The sequence below is a fragment of the Salvia splendens genome, chromosome 3 (genome assembly GCF_004379255.2).
Source record: "Salvia splendens isolate huo1 chromosome 3, SspV2, whole genome shotgun sequence".
NCBI lineage: Eukaryota > Viridiplantae > Streptophyta > Magnoliopsida > Lamiales > Lamiaceae > Salvia > Salvia splendens.
In genome coordinates, this window is record NC_056034.1 from 11,853,054 (window position 1) to 11,877,484 (window position 24,431).

The following is a 24,431-nucleotide window of genomic DNA, read 5'->3' on the forward strand; positions in this document are numbered from 1 at the left end:
TAACCATGTCTTCATCATTTTTGTGTGTGTTTTTTCCTTTATTATTTTTTTGCTTTGTCCTCGTGGTTTATTGATACTGTAGTACTTTCCACGAGGGTGATCGTGTTCGTGTTCATGTTCGTGATCGGGATTAGTAGTGAGTATGTTGTAAAGGGCTTGACATAAAATATACTAACAGGATTATAATAAATATTCCCAATATGCTTAAGTTTTTAATTTAACTCCACATAGGATCTCATTTGAACTATATATCGCCCAAATACAATTGGGCTGGTATAGCATATCTATTCTAAATATGTTGGTTTTACTTATAGCTGAATAATGGAATAGGACAAATTAAAATTTTGAATGTTACTATAGCAGGACTTTATTGTCCCTTGGTTCATAAAATCTCAACTACTACTGCTGGTGCTCCCCTCTTTTCACATCTCTTGCAAGATAATCTGTCGGTGGGGGCGAGGCTGCACCTGCACGTGATCATGTTATTTCATCTCATAAATTTTTTAATTTTTCCAAAGATACCTACTATTATAGATAAACCGAGTTTTTTTAATTGAGCATACCTTTAATTTAAGAGATGTTCTGTTCTGTTCTGTAGAGAATTTGATTTCACGAATGAATGATGAAATATAATTATTTATTCTTAGGGACAGTTGGGTAGCGACTTTTAATTGAACATTAATATTGGTTTTAAATTTGATTTGATGCACATGACGCAGAAATGAATTTAAAATCCACTTGGAGTCGTAAGCTGTGATGACATGCACATTAATAACAAATTATATGATTAAATAATAGAGCAAAATCCAATTCGGTTGGCAAATTAATTTCTTTGAATAAATGACTATAGCTACTCTTTTTGTTCACATTAGTAATAGGTTGGAGGTTACTAATCCGATCTTAAATTCAGTAATCGTAAGCATTTACGTGAGTTTTATACTTTTGGGTTGCGTATTTGTACTAACTACTATTTGTATTTGTAACTCTTTTTTTCGTTGGTTGCCATTAATTAGTTTACGCCTTTTTGCGTCTGTCGTTCCGCATGCTACTAATTCAGCGACTCGGTATGACAAAGCTCGATTCTAGACACCAAATTGACTACATCTTTTAAAAATTTAAAACAAAATTTCAATTGTTTTCCATAAACATACCACTCCATTATATTTACATGGAGTACCATTTTTACATAAATAATTTACTTTTTGTCTTAAAGAAGATAACATATCTTTGGCGACATAAAATTTTATATAGTTTTATTTTACTCCCTTCGTCTCATTCAAGATATCTACCTTTCCATTTTATTTGTCTCAATCAACATGACTACTGTTTAATTTTGAAAATAAACCCATCTCTCATCTCTTATCATTAAAATATTTAACTACTCCATCCGTTTCACTATAGTTGAGTCATTTTTCCATTTCGGGAAGTTTCTTTATAGTTGAGTCATTTCCATATATGGTAACTTTTTTCTCTTTATTAATTTACCATCTCTTACTTTATTCTCTCTACTTTATTCATTTCATACTTTATTCTCTCTACCTTTTCCTCTCTCTTACTTTTTTAACTATTTATTTAACACACCCAACATCTCTTTCTTAAACTCCGTGCCCAAACGTTCCGCCTCAACTATAGTGAAACGGAGGGAGTACATTTTTCCTCTCTACTTTATTCCACCTAACAACACTTTCTAAAATCACGTGCCACTAAAAAGTGTGGCCATTTTAAGTAGGATAGAGGGAGTATATATCAAGTGGGGAGAGAATACAATGGATATAAAGTTATTTTTATTTTAGTGATGGACCATTTTGATTGGAACAAATCAAAAAATGAGTTATTTTTATTGGGACTGAGGAGTATTAGGTAAATTAAATAATATTTCTAAGTAAGGCTAGTAGTATAATTTATCGTATTAATACTCTCTTCTCCAAATAATAGTCTTCTTTAAATTTGTTATTTTGTTCGCACCATAATTAATTTCTACTATTTCGAAAAATATTTCCAATGCCACATTATTACTCTTAATAATGTCAATCTCACTATACAATAATACCAGTACTATTATTTTAATAGTAATTTTTTCTACTTCTCTTTTATTAATTGATTTTATATTAAAATTTATTATATCCCTAAAAAATCCATTTTTGTGAGACGAGAGAGGAATATAAAATTGATTAATTATAAGGAAAAAAATTGCAATATTATTCCACTATTTAAAAGTGAACAAATAAAAAATGAGAGAAAAAGAGCGAATAAATGAAAAATGAGAGAAAAAGAGTAGGGGAAGGCTGCTCCGGCGGTGGCGCGGCCGTATGATAAACAGTGACACATAGGGGCTGCGGTGTCAGAGAGGCGGAGGCTGAGCTGGGTCCCTTCCAATTTATCAAACACATGCAAGCGTCGCTGCATCTTGCAGGCTCTTACTTCCAAGCAAAACCTCCACAATTAATTCCATTTATTTCTTCTCCTAACAAAATTCAATTTTATTTCTACTTTTCCCAATGCTCTTATCTTTCATTTTTAACTCACTTCCCCATGTATTTACGGCAAATTCCATGTTTTTTTATTTTTCTTTTCAATTTTAAAAATTGCAGAAGAAATGCATGTGGGCAAGGCGAACTATATTAAATGTGTAATTTGTTTATGAAAGAGAGAGATTAAATATGTACTAGTATTTCTTTCAAATCGAATGCTTGAAATGGTAAATGATGGGTATACTATTTACAGTGACGTTGGCATGGCTGGAGCTGAAAGAGGGGGAAGGGGCCAGAGTGTAATAAAGGGTAAAGATTATATTTGTATCCATGTTTTCTAATTGACTTAAAAAAAAACCAACCTTGTTCTGCCAAAGATATGCTCACGATTTTCTTTCTTTAACTTTTTCCTCTTGTTTCGGTAGCCGTTTCTCTTCTTCTCTCCCACTCCCTCATTCTTGTGCAACTTCTTGACCTTCTTAGAAACAATGCATAGCTTCAAGTCTTCTGTAACACAGGCTATTGCTCTCACCAGCTCTGATGTCTATTGCCATTCTCAGTCACCCTTTTACCTCAGGTTCTCAAAGATGCTTGCTTTTTTAGTGTTTGCATGTCTTCATTTAAAATGGCTTTGTGCATTCTTTTCCTTGTGCTTTGTTCAATATGGCTGCATGTGTGGTTTGGTGAAACCTTTTGCATGCCTTTGTGTTTGTACTTTGTAGGGGTGAAGAAGGTGGTAGAAATGGGGGACGCTTTTCGGATCTTGGGGAGCTCGAGCAGTCAGCTGGAAATGGGTTTCATCATGATGATACTGTTAACTTAAGCAGAAGTGAGCTGATGTTTGAGTTTGTGTGTGTGTGTGTGTGTGTTTGACAACTTGTTTCTAACTAACATAAACATAAACCTTCTGTTTCAAATAGGCTCAATGTACAATGATTTGAAGGCAAGCAATGTTTCTGTTGTGTCTAGTAACTTGCAGTTTGGTGGGCTCAACAACGTATGTCTCTTCTTCCACATCTCCAACACTCAAAGCTCGATACACAATTTCTCCCTGTGTGTGTGTGTGTGTGTTGTAGATGTGTTGAATGTATTGTGTTTTTACAGAGCATGGGTTCAGCAGAGATGGTTTCATCTGCAACAGGGGTTGATTCAAGCCAGTTCATCTCACACAAGGGAACAATTATGGGGGTCTGCGGCGGTGGTGGTGGTGGTGGTGGTGCTATGGGAAATGGTCAGTTTGAAAACTGGGGTGATTCAGGGGTGGTGGCAGATCACAGCCAGCAGACTGACACTTCTACAGACACTGATGATAAAAACCAGGTCCCTTTTCCCTCTTCATCTCACTACCTGTTTCTTGATTCCATAATGTGTGGGAAAGTTGATTCTTTTCTTACTTAGTTTTAGAAATTTTCACATGTTTGGTCAATTATTTGAAGCCATGTAAAAAACTGCAGATGGGTGTCAAATTTGTCTTCTTTCTTAATATGTCTGACTTGTACACTTGGAGTAGTCATGTAATTCACAACTCTTTACTGAAACATTAGTATTAAGTTGGAACTTGAGTTTATTCTTCTGCAGTTAAGATCTGGAATAACCATACATTTTCCAAATTTTTGTTTTGTTATTATGGTTTTGAAATTTTGAGGATATTTGGGGCATTCAGTAGAACTTTTATAGGAAGTGACCTTAATTTCAGCTGCCTGACTATTTAATTTGGTTGTAAATTCAGTATCCTGGAGTGCACAATGAAAGATTGATGGGCATGGACTCATTGGACCAATTGAATGGAAAAATCGGAGACCAAAAGGTCGTTGTTTTGCTATTTCTGACTCATTATATAGTCAGGTATAATGTTTCTTTATGTGACAATCATTTGTTTACATTGCCTTTGGTCCAGGCACTGCGTAGGCTAGCTCAGAATCGTGAAGCAGCAAGGAAGAGCCGAATGAGAAAAAAAGTAAATTAAATCGATTGAACACTTTATGATTGGTCTTTAAACGGAAATTTTGTATGCATAACCCTTCCATGGTGTCTAATTGTTATGGTATCTAGTTATCCTGTAAGATGTCTTACCAGTAAAACTACTATGGAAACAATTGTTTCTTGCTTTACCTCAAGACTTCTCCGAACAAATAGCTTCAATATTTGGCCTTTTCTCTTCCTCTATCCACACCATCTGATGATCTTAATTAGAATCTCCTAACATCTAGTATTGGATTTTGGTTAAGGCCTATGTTCAACAGCTTGAGAGTAGTCGGCTGAAGCTCACGCAACTAGAGCAGGAGCTGAAAAAAGTGCGGCAACAGGTAAGGCCGTATAAGAGTTCGAATGATGTCTTTTGGGAACTAATTTGTGTTGATCTCTATCCCAAATAAGATGTGTTGCTTCACTACCTAAAGATGAGTTGAGCTAATACTAAATAATGCAGGGCGTGTTTGCTGCATCCGGATATCGTGCAGATCATTCTCTAGGTGGAAACGGTAAGTTGAAAAGTCATTGCTCTTCATTTAGACATTTATGAAAACTGTATCTGATCAAATTGCAATTCCTTTTGATAAATCATGAATATAGGTGCTTTGGCATTCGACCTAGATTATGCTAGATGGCTTGATGAACACCATCAGCTGGTCAACGATCTCAGAGCTGCTATAAATTCTCATTTTGCTGACTGTGAACTCCGGCTTCTTGTTGAGGATGTGATGTCTCATTATGATGAGATATTCCGTCTTAAGAGCGTCGGTGCAAAAGCAGACGTCTTCCACATGCTCTCCGGCATGTGGAAGACTCCGGCTGAGAGGTGCTTCATGTGGTTGGGAGGATTCCGCTGCTCTGAGATTCTCAAGGTGTGATCTAATGCTCTTATTAGCATATTTTTTTTATCGGAATCTCATTTGTTTCCCAACGTCTGTTTGTGAAATTATAGATAATCGGAAATCAAATCGAGCCTTTAACAGAGCCACAGTTGGTGGGGATTTGCAACTTGCAGCAATCCTCCCAACAGGCTGAGGATGCCTTGTCTCAAGGGATGGAAGCTCTGCAACAGTCGCTCGTCGAGACACTTTCCACAAACGCCCTGGCCCCCCGTAACTCTGCAAACGTGGCCGACTACATGGGGCAGATGGCCATTGCCATGAGCAAGCTTGCCACACTCGAGAATTTCCTTCATCAGGTAAGTTCCCTTTCCAATTACAGAAACTTTCCGTGTTCTAAAAAAATTCTAAACGCACAATGAATTTACACGAACAGGCCGATCTCCTGAGACAGCAGACACTGCAACAACTGCAACGAATACTAACAACCCGCCAAGCTGCCCGTGCCCTTCTAGCCATCAGCGATTACAGATCAAGGCTCCGAGCTCTGAGCTCGCTGTGGCTAGCACGCCCTAAGGAATGATCTCTCGTATTCTCATGTTCGTCATGGCTGCTTTGCCTACTCGCCATGTAAGTAAAGCTTTTCCTAGTGAGGCTTGTTGATCAGTAGCTTAACTATAAAACCTTTTGTGTATCTAAGAATCATTTCTCCCACGCAATTTAATGATTTTTCTTGATGATCACTGTCATAATATGTCTAAATATATATAAGTGTTACAAACGCATGATCTCAAAGTATCATTTATTTAGAGAAGATTTTGGTATATATTTCCCAACACATGAGAGACTTTGATTCTACTTACATATCCTTAAATAAAAGAATCAAACAAATATTTTCCGATCATCAGTTTTGCTCCACGCGCTTGTATGTTCGTCCTCTTTCGTTCCTCTTCCTCCCTGCAGCCATACAACACAGTAAATTTGGTTATTACATAACATGATGAATGTAATAAAGTACTAAAAAACATATGTTTATATAATACATACTTGATCTGTTCTTTTTCTTTGACTGTACTATTTGTGGGATGAAAACACCAGTCCCGTTTCCGGTTCTCCACAAATTCATGATAAACGCAGGTGCAGCCATATCGTGCCAGTCATAATAGCCACGGCTGTCGTTAAGGCCTTCTTTCCGGGCTGCCACCGGCTTCAAACTCTTGTTTCTGCAAACATGTTCTTCTTCGATGTTGTCGTCTTCGTCTTCGGCTGTGAGTTGCATGACTTGCTTCCTTAGTTCACTATAGAAAACATCATCCTCGTATTCGAACTCATCTAACTGAAAATCCATTGAGGAATCTTGGTAATGATTTTTGAGTGATTTGCACTGTGTTTTGGTTTAACTTGGCAAATGTGTTGTCATATATATATATATATATAAGAGTGTGAATGCGTGTAAAAGTTGGTTTGCTGAGTCAATGTTGAATGGAGTCGTCTCCATCTAGTTGGATGCCATTTGCAAGGAAAATTCCAATATTTGAAATTTAGTAATTTATTTAATGTTTTTCATTTGAAGTGAATGTTAGTGCCGAATTTTCATTACCGGGTCTATTTTGGGTCTAAAACGCGTTGAACTATTAGTCACACTTGGAAAATTCCATATACAATACTAGAAATAATAGTATCTTCGAAGTAATGATGATTTTTCCATATTACTACGTGTGACGTGGGTCATGAAAAAATTGAAAATTCCTTGCACTAAGAATGCTTGGTTCAAATTGGACCGTTGGTTAAAATCATAATCGTATCATCACTTCTAAATTTGGAATCGTAATCGACTGTTACCAATTTTTGTCAAAAATTAGAAATAATCGAAAAAACTAGAAAAACGTAAAAACAGTGAATAACGCTAAAAAACTGATAAATGTCGATGAAAGCTATCAAGTTTGGACCAAAACTCGAGATGTCATTTTCTTTGTTCGGTCGTTATGGTTTCAAGTTTTTGGAACCAAAACCGACATACTTGAACCGGTGGCATACATTGCATTGTATACGGTTGCATAGTTTTGGTTCATATATTTTCAAATATACAAATGAGATAAAATCTACTAAAAGTATTATTATTACAAAGTAAGAGGTTTCTATTGGAATAAAGATATGATTTTTTAGACATACAACTCAATTATCATCATTTACCCCGACGTTTACGGTTGTGTACTCGAACCATACCTACCTAGTACCGAGTATTTTATTAATTCAGTTACATTTTTCATCTTTTTTAGTCAAAAAAATACAAAAAACATCGATTTAACGCTTGGAATTGTTTATTTACTTTAATTATATTTTTATAAATCTATAAAGATAATTAAGAAAAAAGTTTCAGCTGAACAATGTTGGAAACATAAAATAAATGAAATGTTGGAAGATTTGATTATGTTTGAGTGTTAAATGGGCAATTTCAGTGTCAAATATCATGAATTAGTAATTTTCATCTTTAGATTCATAAAACTCTGAACCTATAATCGATTATTGCCACGTTTTACGTGTTGTATGCATCTTTATCAGTTTTTGCGTTACTTTGTTTCTTTTTTCTTATTAATGATCATTATTTATTGGACTATGTTTTTTTTACTTTGAAAGTGGCGTGTATAATTTAAACAAGGAACCGTGGATTTGCAATTAAGTAGAAATTAATTACCGATGATGACGCATCACGAATTGAAGTGCTAGAGACATTTCACAGAAAAGACAGATTAGGAGTATTGGTTAATTTAAACGAAATGATAATAATGATTTAACAAATCAATATGAAAAAGAGTTAGAGAGAGTATTTTGACGCAATCAGATTCTCCTAGTGATAATTTAATCTCGTATTTTGTCACACCTAATTTATACTAGTAGGACGCAAAAATAGTGGCATCAATAATAATGTATTCAATTTAGATTTGAAAACAATTCATTTTACCGGTAGACTACTATAAAACAATTGCATGTACCAAGTAAATGTAGTCTAGGACTAGGCGTCTTCAATCAGTCAACACTTCATAATTGACTATTCTACGAATGTACTACTGGTAATTATTTTTATGGAATTATCTAATACCTTCTGATTTCGCAATCAATGGTCTTGTTCGACTCTTCTTCGTGGGATATTCACTGAATGCTCGACCAATATTATAAATTTTGAAACTGAAATGTGAAATCATAATTAAAAATTTCTCACAATAAGACTCAAACTATAAGAGCGTCGTTTAGTTTGGTTATCACATTATATTTGATTTTATTAAAATATTAATTTTGATTTTGACCATTGTATGCAGGACAATTATATAAAAATGAAAAATTATAGTTTTATATTTTAATAAAAATTATGGGACATATGGTCTTAACGATGGTAATTGAGAGAGGTAGGGCAAGATTGATCGCTAGACATTGTGGGTAGAGAATGTATAGAGAAATGTACTTTGTTCTCTTATTTTGGTGTGTTCTATTGTGTACAATTCCACCCTCTTATATAGGAGAGGAGGATCACTAATTACATGAGGAAATCATTCTATTCTAGGGAGTATATTACACAATATATTTTATTCTAAAGTGCATCAATAAGTGTCAATTATGCCTCAATCACTGATCTTCTCTGATGTTTGACACTCCCCCTCAAGTTGAACAATGATATCTCCAATGTTCAACTTGTCCAAAACTTCCTTGAAGACTTTGGGATGCACAGCCTTGGTGAGGATATCCGCAAGTTGTTCTTCGGATTTGACGAATGGAAATTCAATGACTCCTCCTTCAAGAGTCTCTTTGATAAAGTGGCGGTCTACTTCCACGTGTTTAGTTCTATCATGTTGCACAGGATTCTCTGATATGTTAATTGCCGACTTGTTGTCGCAGAACAGTCGACTTTTTCGAGTAGGTGGGAAACCTATCTCAGTTAGTAGTCTCCGTAGCCACATAATTTCCATTAGACCGCTCTTGATTCCACGGAACTCAGCTTCAGCACTTGATAGGGCCACCACCTTCTGCTTTTTACTTCTCCAAGTGACCAGGTTACCACCCACAAAGGTGAAGTATCCTCCCGTTGACTTCCTGTCGATTGGATTACTTGCCTAGTCAGCGTCTGTATATCCATCTATCTCCATATCTTCCCTTTTCTTTAAGAACACCCCATAGCCAATAGACCCCTTTAGATACCTCACTATTCTTAGTGCCGCTTCCATATGGTCCTCTTGGGGTCGATGCATGATGTCACACCTCAACCCTTCTGATGGATACAATTATAAAAACAAATACGACGTTAAATAATATAATCACATATCAAATACAAGACCACCCAGAAACTATAATTACAAAAAACTAAATATCTTACTCTAGAAAAATAATATTGTTGTATACGCATCTGTAAATTCTACCTTTAATTCCACCCCAGTCTTATTTCAAGCATATTCTTTAACCGAACACATATAACCATATACATTAAATATCATGCAAAGTTTCATATCCATATGCATATATCTCTCTATTCAGTTTATTATTCTGTGACAAATCAAGCCTGGTATCTGCCCAAAATTTCCAATATGCAAATATGATTGACCTGTAGGTCCCACTGTGATTGACCCGTAGGTCCCACTGTGATTGACCCGTAGGTCCCACTGTGATTGACCCGTAGGTCCCACTGTGATTTGAGCCGAAGGTCCCAATATGTCCACTGTGATTTCAGATCCAGGGCAGACCGTCACATATCCTCTTTAATCAAATGATTAATGTACTTTCAATACCTATGTAAAACATATCAATTCTAACAACTAAATATCCATACTATATTCTATCAAATAATTCCGATACAATACGTAAACATACCACTTACACCAATCATATATTCATATCATATTCCACTATATAATTCAAATATTTATTCCAATTACGTAGCAATCAACCACACAGTCAAAATACCACACAACACTTGTAGAATTAAAAGTGATTTATCATTTATACATTAAAATAGATAATATACTCAAAACCTGATTACTTCCCAACACTCAACCTTTCTCTTCTTCTTTATTTCCATTCTCCCCTTTTTTTTCTCGGCAAGTAAAAGTGACCATTTTTTTTGTTATCTTCTTTTTTTCCTCCTCCCCAGATATCATCTTACCTTACATATATATTCATACTTTTGAGTCGGCTACCACAATATTAATTTTAAAGCTTTCTCTCCTAAATGACATCAAATAATATAGTAATATATATTAGTGATTACGTACCAAAAATAATTTGCATGAGATTAGTGGTATGGCTAAATGGTCAACACGTGTACACAATCACACTATGCATTACATTTATTTTAATTATATTTTTATCCCTTTTCTAATTGTTTTCTAAATGTTATATCAGCTTGTAAATAAACCCAATAAATTACAATTTACTATTAATTGCTACATCAAAAATTATACAAAAATCAAAATATATGGGAGACGCATCTGTCGAGTTTCCATTTTACGTGTTCCCATTATATTTTCATATACGAAATATCTTATAAATAGTTAAACATGTAACATATATATATTATACACACATGTGTATACACACCTATATATGTTTATTTTTACTCAAATTCAAATAAAAATATGTATACATAAATTTGGTCACGGATGTTACACATGAACTGGCTGACTATGCCGACAGCGTAGGCAATGTCGGGTCTGGTGTGAGATAAGTAGATTAGTTTCCCTACTAACCTCTGATACTCTTCTCAGTTTGTCAAGCTTGCTTCTTCTACAATCTTTAGTCCATGGTTAGGTATCATTAGCGTTTCTGCAGGCTTGCACTCCAATAGGCCTGTTTCCGCCAATAGATCTAGCACGTATTTCTTCTGTCTCAGAAAAATTCCACAGTTTGATCTCAATACTTCGATTCCCAAGAAGTATTTGAGGGCTCCAAGATTCTTCATTTCAAATTCTATACACAAATTCTCCTCCAGGTTCTCAATTTCTTCTGTATCATCTCCAGTGATGATCATGTCGTCCACATGGATAATCAGACAAGTCACCTTACTTCCCCTTTTCTTCACAAAGAGTGTATGATCGGAGTGGCTCTGCTTGAATCCATACTTAATCATTGCCTCACAAAAACTTCCAAACCATATCCTTGGAGATTGTTTAAGCCCATATAGGGTTTTTCTTAGTCTGCATACCTCACATTCTCCAAATCCCTCGAAACAACCTGAAGGAATCTCCATGCATACTTCTTTATTCTTCTCGAGCTCCCCACGTAGGAATGCGTTGGTGACATCGAACTGATGTAGTGGCCAATCCTTGCATGCTGTGACAGACAGCAGAGTCCTCACCGTAAGGTTTCTGAATAATCCACACCATAGACCTGTGTGTACCTTTTTGCTACCAATCTCACTTTGTAGACCTGTGTGTACCCTTTTGCTACCAATCTCGCTTTGTATCTATCGATTGAACCATCTGCTTATCTTTTGATTGTAGAGTGCAGTTCTCCCATGTGCCATTTTTAGGTAGAGTGCAGTTCTCCCATGTGCCATTTTTAATTAGGGCATCGATCTCCTTCATTGCATCTCTCCAATGTTTGTGTTTCATTGCCTCCTCGAATGAGTGGGGCATTTCTTCTTCCTCGTATAAGGCAGCTTCGAAGGCCCTTACCATCTCTGTGAGTTGTCCCTGAGCAACATTTACTACAGAATATTTGGTTTTCCCGCCTTTCTAGTCTCGGGAGTATCTCTTTGGTGGAACACCCCTTCTACTCCTTATTGATAATTCATACTACCTTGTGTCTCCATCCACGCATATGGTCTCACCATTGTTCCCCCCGTGCCTACCATTATTAGTGATATCCGTCGAAACTAGGGGAACAATGCTATTATCAGATCTATTTACCTCAGGATTCGAGAGCAGAGGCGATGGGCCGGCCATGTCACTTGGCTCCACGTCAAGTACGCTTGGATTTGGTTGCCCGGGGGTACCATTAACTATCTCGGGTGGACCGACATCTGTAACAAGACTTGGATTTGGTGAATGACTATCTCCCTCACTCGCATTTTCCCCGGTACTTGGTTTCTCCCCTTGACTTGAATTTTCCCCGATACTTGGTTTCTCCCCCTGACTTGAATTTTCCCCGGTACTTGGTTTAGGTGTAGGTATGATGGATCTGGGTAGTAACCAATCTAGTGGCTCACTAGTTGGAGTATTCTCTGGTTGGTTCTCCCCCTGACCACTAGATTGGTCATAAAAGTATTCCCCTTCTACGAAATCACAATTCATTGTGGTATATAGGGTTCATGTTTTTGGGTCATAGCACCTATACCCCTTTTGAGTTTTACCATATCCAAGGAAAACACATTTAATTGCACAAGGAGCGAATTTTGACCGTTTGATTTTAGGTATAAGAACAAAAACGGTGCATCCAAAAACTTTGCATTCCAGGCTAAGGGATGAAGGAATCGGGAGTAGTTGGGAAAAAAATATCCAAGGGTGTCTTGAAGTTTAGGATATGTGTGGGGAGACGATTTATGAGGTAGACTGCCGTAGAAATTCGTTCGGGCAAAAGGATTTGGGGATTTTTGATTCAATGAGGAAGGCTCTAGTTATCTCTAGGATATAAAATTGAGTAAAATTTTCAAATCTTTAAAAAATAAACCCAAGTCATACGCGAATAATCATCCACAAACAGTAAGAAATAACGAAACCCTTGCCCCCATTAACCGATGCAAACATCATAATGAATCAAAGCAAAAGGAGTTTTCATACGAGTATTGTTTAACTTAAACGAATGTCTGTGGCTTTTGGCCAAAAAACATGTATCACAATTTAAGGAAAAAGATGAATCAATTCACTTAAGGAAAAGTAAACGAAGATATCCTATGGAAAGATGCCTTAACCGGCGGTGCCAAAGCCAAGCTTTTTTTCAGTTAGTCTGTGAGATAGCAACGCAATATTCTGTTGGGCCACCTCATCCACATAGTACAGTCCGTGTCGTTCAGTGCCACGCCCAACTATCGCCCCCATCTGGGTATCCTGTAATAGGTTGAAATCAAGTTGCATTAGTAACTTGCAGTTAAGTTCCTTGGTTGCGTGACTCACAGATAATAATTTGTGGGATAAGGAAGGAACGAAAAGACAATTTGAGAGTTGCAAGGTCGGAGGTATATTAATGGTGCTCGCCCCATGAACTGGTGTTAAATCTCCCCTAGCTGTTTGGACAAAAGTTTTCCAAGAATTTGAAATTTGTAGAAAATCTGATGCATCGTAGGACATCGTATCAGTTGCCCCACAGTAAAAAAATCCAATGACTAATTTTTTCACCTAATTCTGATGTAGATGAATTTGCAAAGGCATGGAACGAATTATGACAAGTCACAGTAGGGTGTATTTGAAAGTTTCCACATTCTGGGGGCTTATTAATGAAATCATTATCAGTTCTGGGGTTAAAAAGTAATTTATCAAAACTTTTGGGGGTGCAAGTAGTAATATTAGTGGAATGGGGTAAATAGTGTGATTTAGGGAAAATTGAGGGGTTCAAATTCCAGAAACCCCATTTACCTTCACACCAAACCCTAGCCGCCTCACTTCCAGCCCCTGGCACCTCCTTTCCTCCGCTGCAAACCCTCGCCGCCGTGACTGTGGCGACCGCCTTCTCTTCCACCCTGCTTCTCTCAGCGCCATGGTTTCCGGCGACTGCAGCACCGAATTTACCCGCCGAATTTTCGGTGTAGGCGGCTCGGTCTCCGACCGCCACTGCCGCTGATGCTGATGCCCTTCCTCCGCCGCGATTTGCTCTAGCTCTTCACGCTTTCTTCATCTCCTCCCACTATTATGGGTAGCCATGGATATGGAAGCATGTTTCTCGGGTATGCTTCATTCCGCCACAGTGACTACACAAGAGCTTGCTCTTGTCTTCCTCTCCCCTTCGGTTGGTTGAAAAGTGGGGCGGTGGATTGGCTGTTGAACGCCCTCGTTCGAATGCTCCAAGACCGATTCCGACTCCAGAATCCTTGGGGTCATTGGTTGTCTTCATGACCTTTGAGTTGGCTCACTCCCATCTCACAATTCCATACGATTCCCTTACGGTGGGTAACAGATCTTTGTTCAGTAATTCTCTCTTGATTGTATTGTATTTTTCCTCTAATGCCCACAATAATTGATACAACCTATGCCTTTGTATGTTTTTGTTGTATTTCTCTATTGTGCTAGGGGTGTCCACGGGATTCGGATCCCTTGCATCAATTGAGATCCAGAGGTCCTGGAATTTTACCTAGAGTGCCTCTAGTGTCAGATTCCCTTGCTTCATACCATACGTCTGTCTGTGTAAGTCACTAACTTGGAATGGATCGGCACCACTTCTGTATGTAATCGCCAGCCCCTCCCATAGACCTCGGGCTGTTGCATATTGAGACACCTCACTCACCAAGTTGATTTCAAGATTGTTTATGATCAAATTGAAACAGCAGTGGTCCCGCTGCTTCCATCGATGGTAATCTGGGCTGTCGGTTGAAGGAGGGCCGGGAACTCCATCGATGTGAGATGCTAAGCCCTTTCCTCCGATAGCCCGCTCCATCAGATTCGACTAGAAGAAGTAATTATCACCATTTAGCTTGGTTTGAAGGTGAACTTCCCCAAACGATTCTGGTTGGAGAGAGATTTGGCTTGGTTGTTGGTTAGTTGGCTTCGGCTGTTGGCTGCTTTGCTATTTCAGAAACTCTGCAAACTGTGCAACGAGTTCTGTAGAGGAATTCATTTTGGTTACTTGGGATTTTTCTTCGTCAGATTCTGACATTTTGGTGGTTTTGCAGGTATTTTTTAGAAAAGGTCGGGAAAGGTATGCCCAATGTTAGAAAATACAATGCGGAAAATAAAAGACTATTGCAAAAAGTAAAAGACGGGGAGAACTTTAAAGACTACATTGTGAATGACTTGAATTTTTTATTATCTCAATGGTTACACAACCTTTTATAGGCTCTAATTCTAGCTATACATGGAAAATATATTCTAATTATACTAACATCCTTTGTATTTGATTTTTCATAATCTTTAATTGATTTCCTTCTTTATTCTTGCCATAACTTCATCCCTTGCGTTCTTGTTCTCCAATTAATTGATTTTCTCATTCCAACACTCCCCTCAAGTTGAGTATCGAGTTTTTCGACACTTAACTTGCACGATCTTTAGTTTGATAAATAATTTATACTCGTATTTAAGAGTTCTTCGATTTCCATTGACAGTTTATGCTCGTATCATAGAGCTTCTTCAATTCATCAGTGATAGTTTATACTCATATCATGGAGTTATTTTTTCTTTATTGAAATGTTAGACTCGTTTCAAGGAACTTCTTCATTTTTCTTCATTGAAAGTTTAGGCTCTTATCAAAGAGCTCTTCATTCATCATTGAAAGTTTAGACTCATTTCATGGAGTTCTTCAATTTTTGTTGACGGTTTTAACTCGTGTCAAGGAGTCAATCTAGACAGTTTTAACTCGTGTCCGGGAGCTTGTCTAAACAGTTTTTACTCATATTTAGGAGCTATCTTAGATAGTTTTAACTCATATCTAGGAGCCATCTTAGACAGTTTTGACTCTTGTCGAGGAGCTAATTCAGACAGTTTTGACTCTTGTCGAGGAGCTAATCTAGACAGTTTTTGCTCGTATCTAGGAGCCATCTTAGATAGTTTTTTTTTCTGACTGATAGTTTTTACTTGTGTCGAGGAGCTCATTCACCTTTCTGACTGACAGTTTTTACTCGTGTCAAGGAGCTCATTCACCTTTCTGACTGACAGTTTTTACTCGTGTCGAGGAGCTCATTCACCTTTCTGGCTGACAATTTTTTCTTGTGTCGAGAAGCTTATTCACCTTTTTGAATTTTGTCTTCTTGGCGACAACCTATTCAGCGACGCCAATTCCGACGAATAATCGTCGAACTCTGCGGAGCCTCTCTGCTCCATAGGTCCTTATTCTCCGACTAATATTCTTTCTTGGTTACACCTCAAGATTCTTTGTTGCTTACTTAATTGGCTATGGATGTAGGTTCAATAGCTCCCCATTCAATTCTGCATCAGTCACAATGCGACTCTCGACCTTTCTTCTTCCTTGTTCCTCCGTCATTGACGGACGGACGTTCTTTTGTGCTGCGTTTTCTCGGCCTTCTTCCAGTTTTTATGCCGATCCCTTGCCTTCTCGCGGTGGGTAAAATAATCCGATAATGGTAGTGTTCTCCTTCTCTTTCGGATGATTTACTGATTAAAGACTTCATTTTTGGATATGCTCCAGATATAAGGTATGCTTTTGTGTTGTACACTTGCACTTCCGACATCAAAGACTGCTTTCTCAACGCTCTTTCTGGAAGCCTTCCTTCTCCGATCCTGCTCAGAATGCATCACTGCTTTATCAGCTCCCTGTGCATCTCCGAGATTCATTCCAGCCTCCAGGCGTGTGGGTTCGTGATCTGTAGGTTTCTCGCCCTCTCATCAGATCTTTGGCCTTCTTGGCCAACATAGATTTGGAGTCCATAAATTTGGAGAGAGATTGTTCGATCGGATACTTTCTCTCCCCCTCGACCGTACAAACCAGGGACTCCTCTATTTTCGATTGCTCCATTAGTGACCACCTGGCCGGACAGTTTGTGGACAACTATTCTTGGCGGCGACATCTCTAGCCAACTCACAGAGCTTCATTTTCTTCCCAATGACATCACGGCTCCACTAATGTCGGCAAAGAGCTGTCTTAAATATGGTTGGTATTTAGATCTTGGGGGTGGTTTTTGATTTGGTGTGCTGTTGGTTAGGTGGATTTGAGAAGGATTTAGGTGAAATTCTTGCTGCAGACACGAACATCTTTGAAGGATATTTGAGATAGTTTTGATTTTATTTGGCTGGTAGGATATTTGATAAGAGTAGGCTGAGTAACAAATTGTCGATTGTTATGAATTGGAATTCTCACTACTCTTATGGGAAGGATATGGCTAGGCTGTTTGTTTGTTTTTATTTTTTTAACAAACTAACGAAGGATCGTTAGCTGCTCTGATACCATGTTAGAAAATACAATGCGGAAAATAAAAGACTATTGCAGAAAGTAAAAGACGAGGAGAACTTTAAAGACTACATTGTGAATGACTAGAATTTTTTTATTATCTCAATGGTTACACAACCTTTTATAGGCTATAATTCTAGCTTTACATGGAAAATATATTCTAATTATACTAATATCCTTTGTATTTGATTTTCCATAATCTTTAATAGCTTTCCTTCTTTATTCTTGCCATAACTCCATCCATTGCCTTCTTGTTCTCCAATTAATTGATTTCCTCATTCCAACACCCAGGACGGTGATGAATCTGTTCTGAGTCCCAAACCTACTCTGATACCATCTTAACGATGGTAATCGAGAGAGGTAGGGCAAGATTGGTTGGTAGACATTGTGTGTAGAGAATGTATAGAGAAAGATACTTTGTTCTCTTATTTTGGTGTTTTCTATTGTGTACAATTCCACCCTCTTATATACGAGAGGAGGATTACTAATTACAGTAGGAAATCATTCTATTCTATTCTAAAGTGCATCAATCAAGTATCAGTTATGCCTCAATCACGATGGTTCAACCTAAAGTTGTGATGTAAACTAGTACTAATATAATTTTCTTCTTGATGATTACTAATGAAGAGCTGAAATGTTTGTTATTTTTAATGTGGAGGCGATAAGATTTCAATAATCAGACAAAAAAGATTCAAAATTAGCAATATGAATTCGGCATGGTTAGAACTTAGAAGTTGGAACAATGTTCTGCCAAATAAGCATATTTCATTATTTTTATCCAGCAAAAGCCTAAAGACAGCATAATATCACCATCTTATTTCTAGTATATTTTTTTCCCTTTCTTTTTACAATTCCATTTGATACATATAGACGGTGTTCAATTTTCTAGATAAAATAGTACCAAGATGTAATCTAAGATTAAGTTGTGCTATTATTTTAGTTGGAGGGGTTAGTTATAACTAATTGTCTCATGATTGTCCATATTGGATTGAATTGTGAGATTGAATCTCATAATCCAAACACACTACATATTTAATCACGAAATACAATCTTGCAAATCAAACATCCCTTGTATAATAGTACAATTCATCTTTCAACTGTAAAATTCTTATTCTTTCTTTATTGATATTAATAACGAGCTTTTCTTTTTCTTGTAGAAAATTATACTCCATATTTTGAAAAATTGTGCACATATTTTGATATGATACAAGTTTTAACAAAAAGTTAGATAGTGTATTATGTGAGTAGAGTACACGCATCACTACTGTTTTTTATCAGTTAATGTTGATAATAAGGTCAACGTTTGATTTTTTGTATATACTAGATATGAAAAGTAGCAAAGTACACCAAAATAGCTAAGTGTACACTGTATTTTGAGACATAAGATGTGTTAATTATAGACTTATAGACTTAGAGTGTCCACTATAAGGTGGACACGCCCAATAGCCCCGCCCCAAATTTTTGTCCATAGCCCCAAAATTCTATTTCCGCCACTATAGTGGACAACTTCAATAGCCCCAAAATTTTATAATCAATTTTCATTTTTAATCAAGTGTAATTTAAATAATCGCAGTGTAAATAACTAGAATACGAGGTAATTAGGCCGGATATTCATTGTATTGCATACTGGTAAAATTATACAACGAATAATGAAAATAAAATACAACTACAAAACTCCGGCACCGTCTACTCGGTGTCGGAGTCGGCTTCCTCGTCTTCCTCTTCTTCTCCTCCTCCTCCTCCTCTCTCGCTGCTGCCGGCCGCGGTATCCCCAGGCGCATTATCAACCAACCCCAGTCGACTCTCAAGCCGATTGATGAGCCTCTTGTAGACGTTCCTGACGTACGGGTCAGTTTCCCCTGCGTATGACCTGCATACGTCTTGCAGTTGTTGCATCAACGTTACGTCTATGCTATTGGCCAATACCTCGTGGGGTTGCACCATGGGCTGTGGGATTGGGGCAGACTGGGGGATGCGCGATCCGGACGTGGCCGCCGTTTGGCGGGAAGCACTTCTACCTCCTCTGGCTCTGCGGATAGAGGACTGTTGTCCCATGGGCCGTCGTCGCCTAATGTGAGTCGCGGCTGGCTCTTCGACTTGCTCGTCGGACTGCTCGAACTCGTGCGAGCCGCTCCCACTGCTGTATTCCCCGGCAAGGTTGTGCCTTGTGCGCTTCGGGCCACCGGCTGTTTCCACCTCGTTCGCCACGATCGACCTAAATTTCGGACAATCCGCGAGGACAAGATACTCCTCCCACAAAGTGAACTTCGGCTCGCCCGTCTTGCGGTATTGGCCCTCCGACAGGGTCTTCACATCTTCAGCGCTTCTGCCACTCTCGGCGTGGCGAAGGTTGTTCTCGTATATGGACGCGAACAGCTTGGTAGCCCGCAGAATCCTACCGAACTTTTTTCGAATCTGTTCTGGGTCGCGCTTCTCGGCGCCGTCGGGCTTCAATTCCTCGTATGCCATCATGACGCGCCTCCAAAAGCTCCCCGACTCCTGATCGGTACCCACCACGGGGTCCGAAGTGATAGCATCCCACGCCTTCGCCACGGCAATGCTCTCGTCTTTGCTGTATGGCCTGCCGCGGCTGGACCCCTCGGGCTGATCACCGCTATCGCCGGGGCCACTGCCCTCGCTACTCGCAATGCCGGGGGAGCTGCCCGAGTGTCCTCCGATGTTGCCGGTGCAACGACTGCCGCCTCCGCCCCTAGGGCCTCTGCCCCTACCGCCACCAGAGCCCCGGCTGCCGCCACCTCCTCGGGTCGGAACAGGTGTTTCCACCCGCGCTACCGGCGTATATGGGATGCCGGTACTGAGCAGACCCAACATAGTATCAAATGCGTCTTGATCTGCTTCGGTGATCGGAGATTGGCTGGCTTGAAAAGGGGAACCCGGCCGCGCCAGGTGAAGCGCGTCTAGGTTGGGTCGGTAATCTCCAAAAGCGGAACGACTCAAATTCCGTTGTAAAGCGGGCGGCGTTGGTGAGGATCTCCACGACTGAGATGGAGGAAGGGGTGGACTCGATGCCCACGGTGGGGGAGATTGATTCCAACTCCAAGACTGTGACGGAACCGCATATCCGCCAAATCCCTACGGCTGAGAAGCATATCCGCCAAAACCCGACGGCTGAGATGGATTGCTGTCATATCCCGATTCCTCAGTGTCGGGTGATTCGTCGTCTCCTCGGTGCATTTTGTAGAGAGTGTTTTTGTAGAAAGTGGGTGTATGGATGTTGTGAAAATGGGAGTGGGGGAGGAGGGAGAGTGGTATTTATAGAAATGAAAAACGAAAAAAAAAATTTTCAAACCATGCGGCTATAGCCGCGGCGGATTTCCGCCACTATAATAGCCGCGCCTATACCATGCACGCCGCGTCCTCGCCCCACTCGCGGCGAAGCCTCGTCCGCCGCCCTCCACCCCTTCCGCCGCGTCCACCCTCGCGGCGGACACCCCATCCACTATAAGCGCCGCGCCTTCCGCCCCGCCATCGCCCCGCTCGCGGCGACCGCCGCGTCCACCTTATAGTGGACGCTCTTATAGTAGTACACTCCACGCAAGTGAAACCAATATCACGTACACAAGTTTTGTAATACTAGTATTGTACCACGCACAAATAAGATAAATTCCAAGACATGTTAAAGAAGGTTATGTGGCGCCTTATCTTTGCCACTTAATGACAGAGCTATATATTTCATGCCGAAAGGGCATAAAAAAATATCATCTCTTCCCGAACAAAATTTCTTTTTTAAATCAAAACATAAAAATTTTTAGTTCAACCTATATAAATTATTATCAATTAATACTAAAAAATAAAGAATGTAATTTTCAATATTCAACTTTGCGACTTAACTGCCTAACAGAAAGAGTAAGTATATAATACTAATAAGTTAGGTCATAATATGAGAGAATAATTTGTTTATTTTGTATAATTTATGATAATTTGTGAAATTAATTTACAATGAGTTCCTAGAGGTACTCTTATCGCCGAAAAAGATTACTTCTTTTCGTCATTTAATCTTGTTTTCTTGTGTTTAAAAAAGGAAACGAAAATCTTCTTATAACTTATAAGTATCCATTTGCTCAATACGATCTTGACGCAAATCTTGATGCCCCATTCAACACAAATCATTGGCTCCATATTTTATACTACATCAAATCCCTGGTTACTATTAGCACCTTTTCCGAGGTACATCATTTTTTAAAACCCTATTTATTGAGATTTCATATCATATTATAAATTATAATCCCAAAACAAAATTTCATATTAAAATTTCAAGTAAGGTTGAGGGATATGGAAAATGGAGTACAAGCATGAAACATTTTAGATATTTATTAAGTAGGAGTATAATAATAAATCAATCATCACCATCATCATCATCATCATCAATTAAGCAATAATATAAAAAAAGAACACTATTTCCTGCAATCGCGGAATTCAAACTTGGCGCCGTGATGTTGCGGTATGAAAACTCCGGTCCCCACATTTGCCGCCGGAAAATAAGTCGGCGGCGGCGGTTTGACGGCTTTCCGGCACACCGACCAATCGTAGTAGCTTCTGCGGCTCAGCAGCAATCTAGTCTCATCAGTTATCAGACTGGAATCCTTGGATTTACGCGGCTTGAGTTCATCGGCGTTGACGTCATCGATCAGTCGAACAATCTCCCGTTCCAGTTCTAGGTAAAATGTGTCGTTTTCATAACCCTCGTACTTTGCTCTGCTGCTGTCGGCTTTCGCTTCCATGTCTTCTTCTTCTTTTTTATTTTCCTTTGATTTTTTAAATTGTTGAGGTTGGGAGAGATTGTGGGGGATGATTGATTATGGTGGGAAAAATGTTTAAATAGAGAGCAAGTAAAACTGCTGATTAAGAATGTGGATGGTTTGAATTGAATCCTATTTACAAGAGGTGGAATAGATGTGATGAATTTTGGAATATAGATACATTGAATTTGATGATATTAATTTTGTGGCTTCAAATTAGTACAAGAGTTGAACTATTTGATGTTTCTGCAACGTTCATGTTGCATTTAGTGCATTGAAGGATCTTAAGATTAATATAGAAATTTTTTTAAAATTGACTTATTAGCATAACATAACTATATAGTGCTGGATACTTCAATCATCTAGTATTTGAATTTGAGTTTGAATTTTATTATGAATTATTCAGAGAATGTAAGAAACATACCTATAACTATCTACATAAAAGCTCGTTGGAGTGGCTCGTAGGGCCCTAATACTTTCAAAGGGTATTTTAGTAATTGTGATTAAATTATAAATTTTTAATAATATGAGTATTATTGAATTAATTAATTTAAGAGTTAGTAATTTGTTACATGCTAAAGTTTTAATACTATGACTAGCTCATTTTTTATTTTGTTATTCCCCTTTGTTTTAATAGTAACTCGTCAAATTATAATAAAAATACGATTTTTTAAGATTTTATTTAATTTATATAGGTTGAACTAAAAATTTTTATGTTTTGATTTAAAAAGAAAATTTGTTCGGGAAGAGATGATATTTTTTATGGCCTTTCGGCATGAGAGCATCCACAATCGTGCTCTTGCCAGCGGCACGGTTGTGGGCCCGGCCCCACTTTTTCTGCCTGCTCTTTGGCAAGAGCACAACACCCACAGTTGTGCTCTTCCGCAAGGACGAGCACAATTAATTTAAAATTCAATTAAACAATAACATTTCCATAATAATAAAATTCATTAAAAAAACCTAAATAAAATTACAAATGACAAATAAAATAAAAACGACATAATTAAAAGCCTAAAAATTAAAAATTACACAATTAAAATACTAAAAGCCTTGGGTAGATACCATCGGCGAGATAGTAACCCATGTGGTATGTATTTCCATTGATGGTGAAGTCGATCGCCGGTGCTACACCATTCATCACATCATTGAAGAGTGGTGAAGAATAGAGCACGTTCAAGTCGTTGTTGGCTCCGGCAACGCCCGCCTCAAGGATAAGTGTTGGGCCGCCGCCTTTGTGACCGCTTAAGTGTTGCCCCCTCCAAGCATTCGGGCAATTCTTCCACCTCCAATGCATGCAGTCAATGCTGCCAAGCATTCCGGGAAAGCCATGGACTGATTCGTGAAGACGAAGCAACCATTGGCAATCATCGGTGCTGGGTGCCCGAAGGAATTCATCCCCGAAAGCTGAACGAACGCCCTCGCAAAAATTCTTTAGACAAAGGATTCTAGTGGACTCACCGATATGCAAATACTCGTCGAAGATGTCGGCCGTTTGCCCAGTAGCGAGTTGTCGGATGGTACACGTACACTTCTGCAACGACGTGATACTTTGCCGGCCGGCTGTATCTGGACCTGTTTGGAAGAATTCAACACGTGCGGACAATGTGTTGACAATTCGCATGAACAAACGCTTTGACATGCGAAAACGGCGCCTGAAGTAATCTGCCGGAAACTGCGGCTGGTCGGCAAAGTAGTCGGCAACGAGCCTTTCGTGGCTCCCTCCCGGTCACGATGGATGTAGCGGCGATTTGATCTAGTTCGTTGAGGAGGAGGAGCGGGGGTATTCGCCGCGACATATGCTTCGTAAGCGGCACGATGTTGTTCGTAGTATTCTTGTTCTTCGCGCTCCGCTTCCGCCATAATATGGGTGAAATCCATTTGAGGTTTTGAGTGAGGGATGAATGTGTTGATAGTTTGTATGAGAATTATGAATGAGAGATGAATGAGAGACGATTTGACGTGATAAATGGATGATGAATGTGTGTATTTATAGATGATTTTGGGAGAAAAAAATCAAAAAAATTCAGAAAAACGGGCAAAAAAACGGCCATATTTTTGGGATTTGGAAAATAAATTTTTTTAAATCATTATTTAAAATTAATTAACGAATTTTTTTAAAAAAAATTATTCAATGACAACGGCTATGCCGTTGCCCAATCGTGTGCCGCCACGTCGACTGCTCGCTGGAACGGCGCTGCTCGATGCATCGAGCAGCGCCGTGCCAGCGGCGCGAGCGCAGCGGCGGCGAGCCTCGTCCTCGCCGCTGGCACGGACGGCGGCCTTCTTCCCCACCACCGTTGCGGATGCTCTGAAATATATAACTCTGTCATTAAGTGGCAAAGATAAGGCGCCACTGA

General features: G+C 38.9%; 2 protein-coding genes across 3 annotated transcripts; one reads left to right on the forward strand and one right to left on the reverse strand.

Moving 5' to 3' along the window:
• The first annotated feature begins 2,115 nt into the window (after nucleotides 1-2,115).
• On the forward strand, nucleotides 2,116-6,018 carry LOC121794957 (transcription factor HBP-1b(c38)-like). 2 transcript variants are annotated; one of them, XM_042193374.1, is made up of 12 exons: nucleotides 2,116-2,780; nucleotides 2,955-3,048; nucleotides 3,194-3,300; nucleotides 3,392-3,468; nucleotides 3,576-3,791; nucleotides 4,201-4,278; nucleotides 4,369-4,428; nucleotides 4,700-4,777; nucleotides 4,900-4,951; nucleotides 5,043-5,314; nucleotides 5,395-5,640; nucleotides 5,718-6,018. In XM_042193374.1, exons 1-12 carry the CDS (start codon nucleotides 2,687-2,689, stop codon nucleotides 5,862-5,864), a joined length of 1,521 nt encoding a protein of 506 aa, XP_042049308.1. In that variant the 5' UTR covers nucleotides 2,116-2,686; the 3' UTR covers nucleotides 5,865-6,018. The 2 variants fall into 2 exon arrangements, with proteins under 2 accessions (XP_042049308.1, XP_042049309.1); XM_042193375.1 differs by having other exon boundaries at nucleotides 2,125-2,780; nucleotides 2,990-3,048.
• A 48-nt stretch (nucleotides 6,019-6,066) lies between these two features.
• On the reverse strand, nucleotides 6,067-6,698 carry LOC121794958. Its single transcript, XM_042193376.1, has 2 exons — nucleotides 6,329-6,698; nucleotides 6,067-6,238 (listed from the first exon to the last, which is right to left on the reverse strand). Exons 1-2 carry the CDS (start codon nucleotides 6,627-6,629, stop codon nucleotides 6,186-6,188), a joined length of 354 nt encoding a protein of 117 aa, XP_042049310.1. The 5' UTR covers nucleotides 6,630-6,698; the 3' UTR covers nucleotides 6,067-6,185.
• Between the last annotated feature and the right edge of the window lie 17,733 nt (nucleotides 6,699-24,431).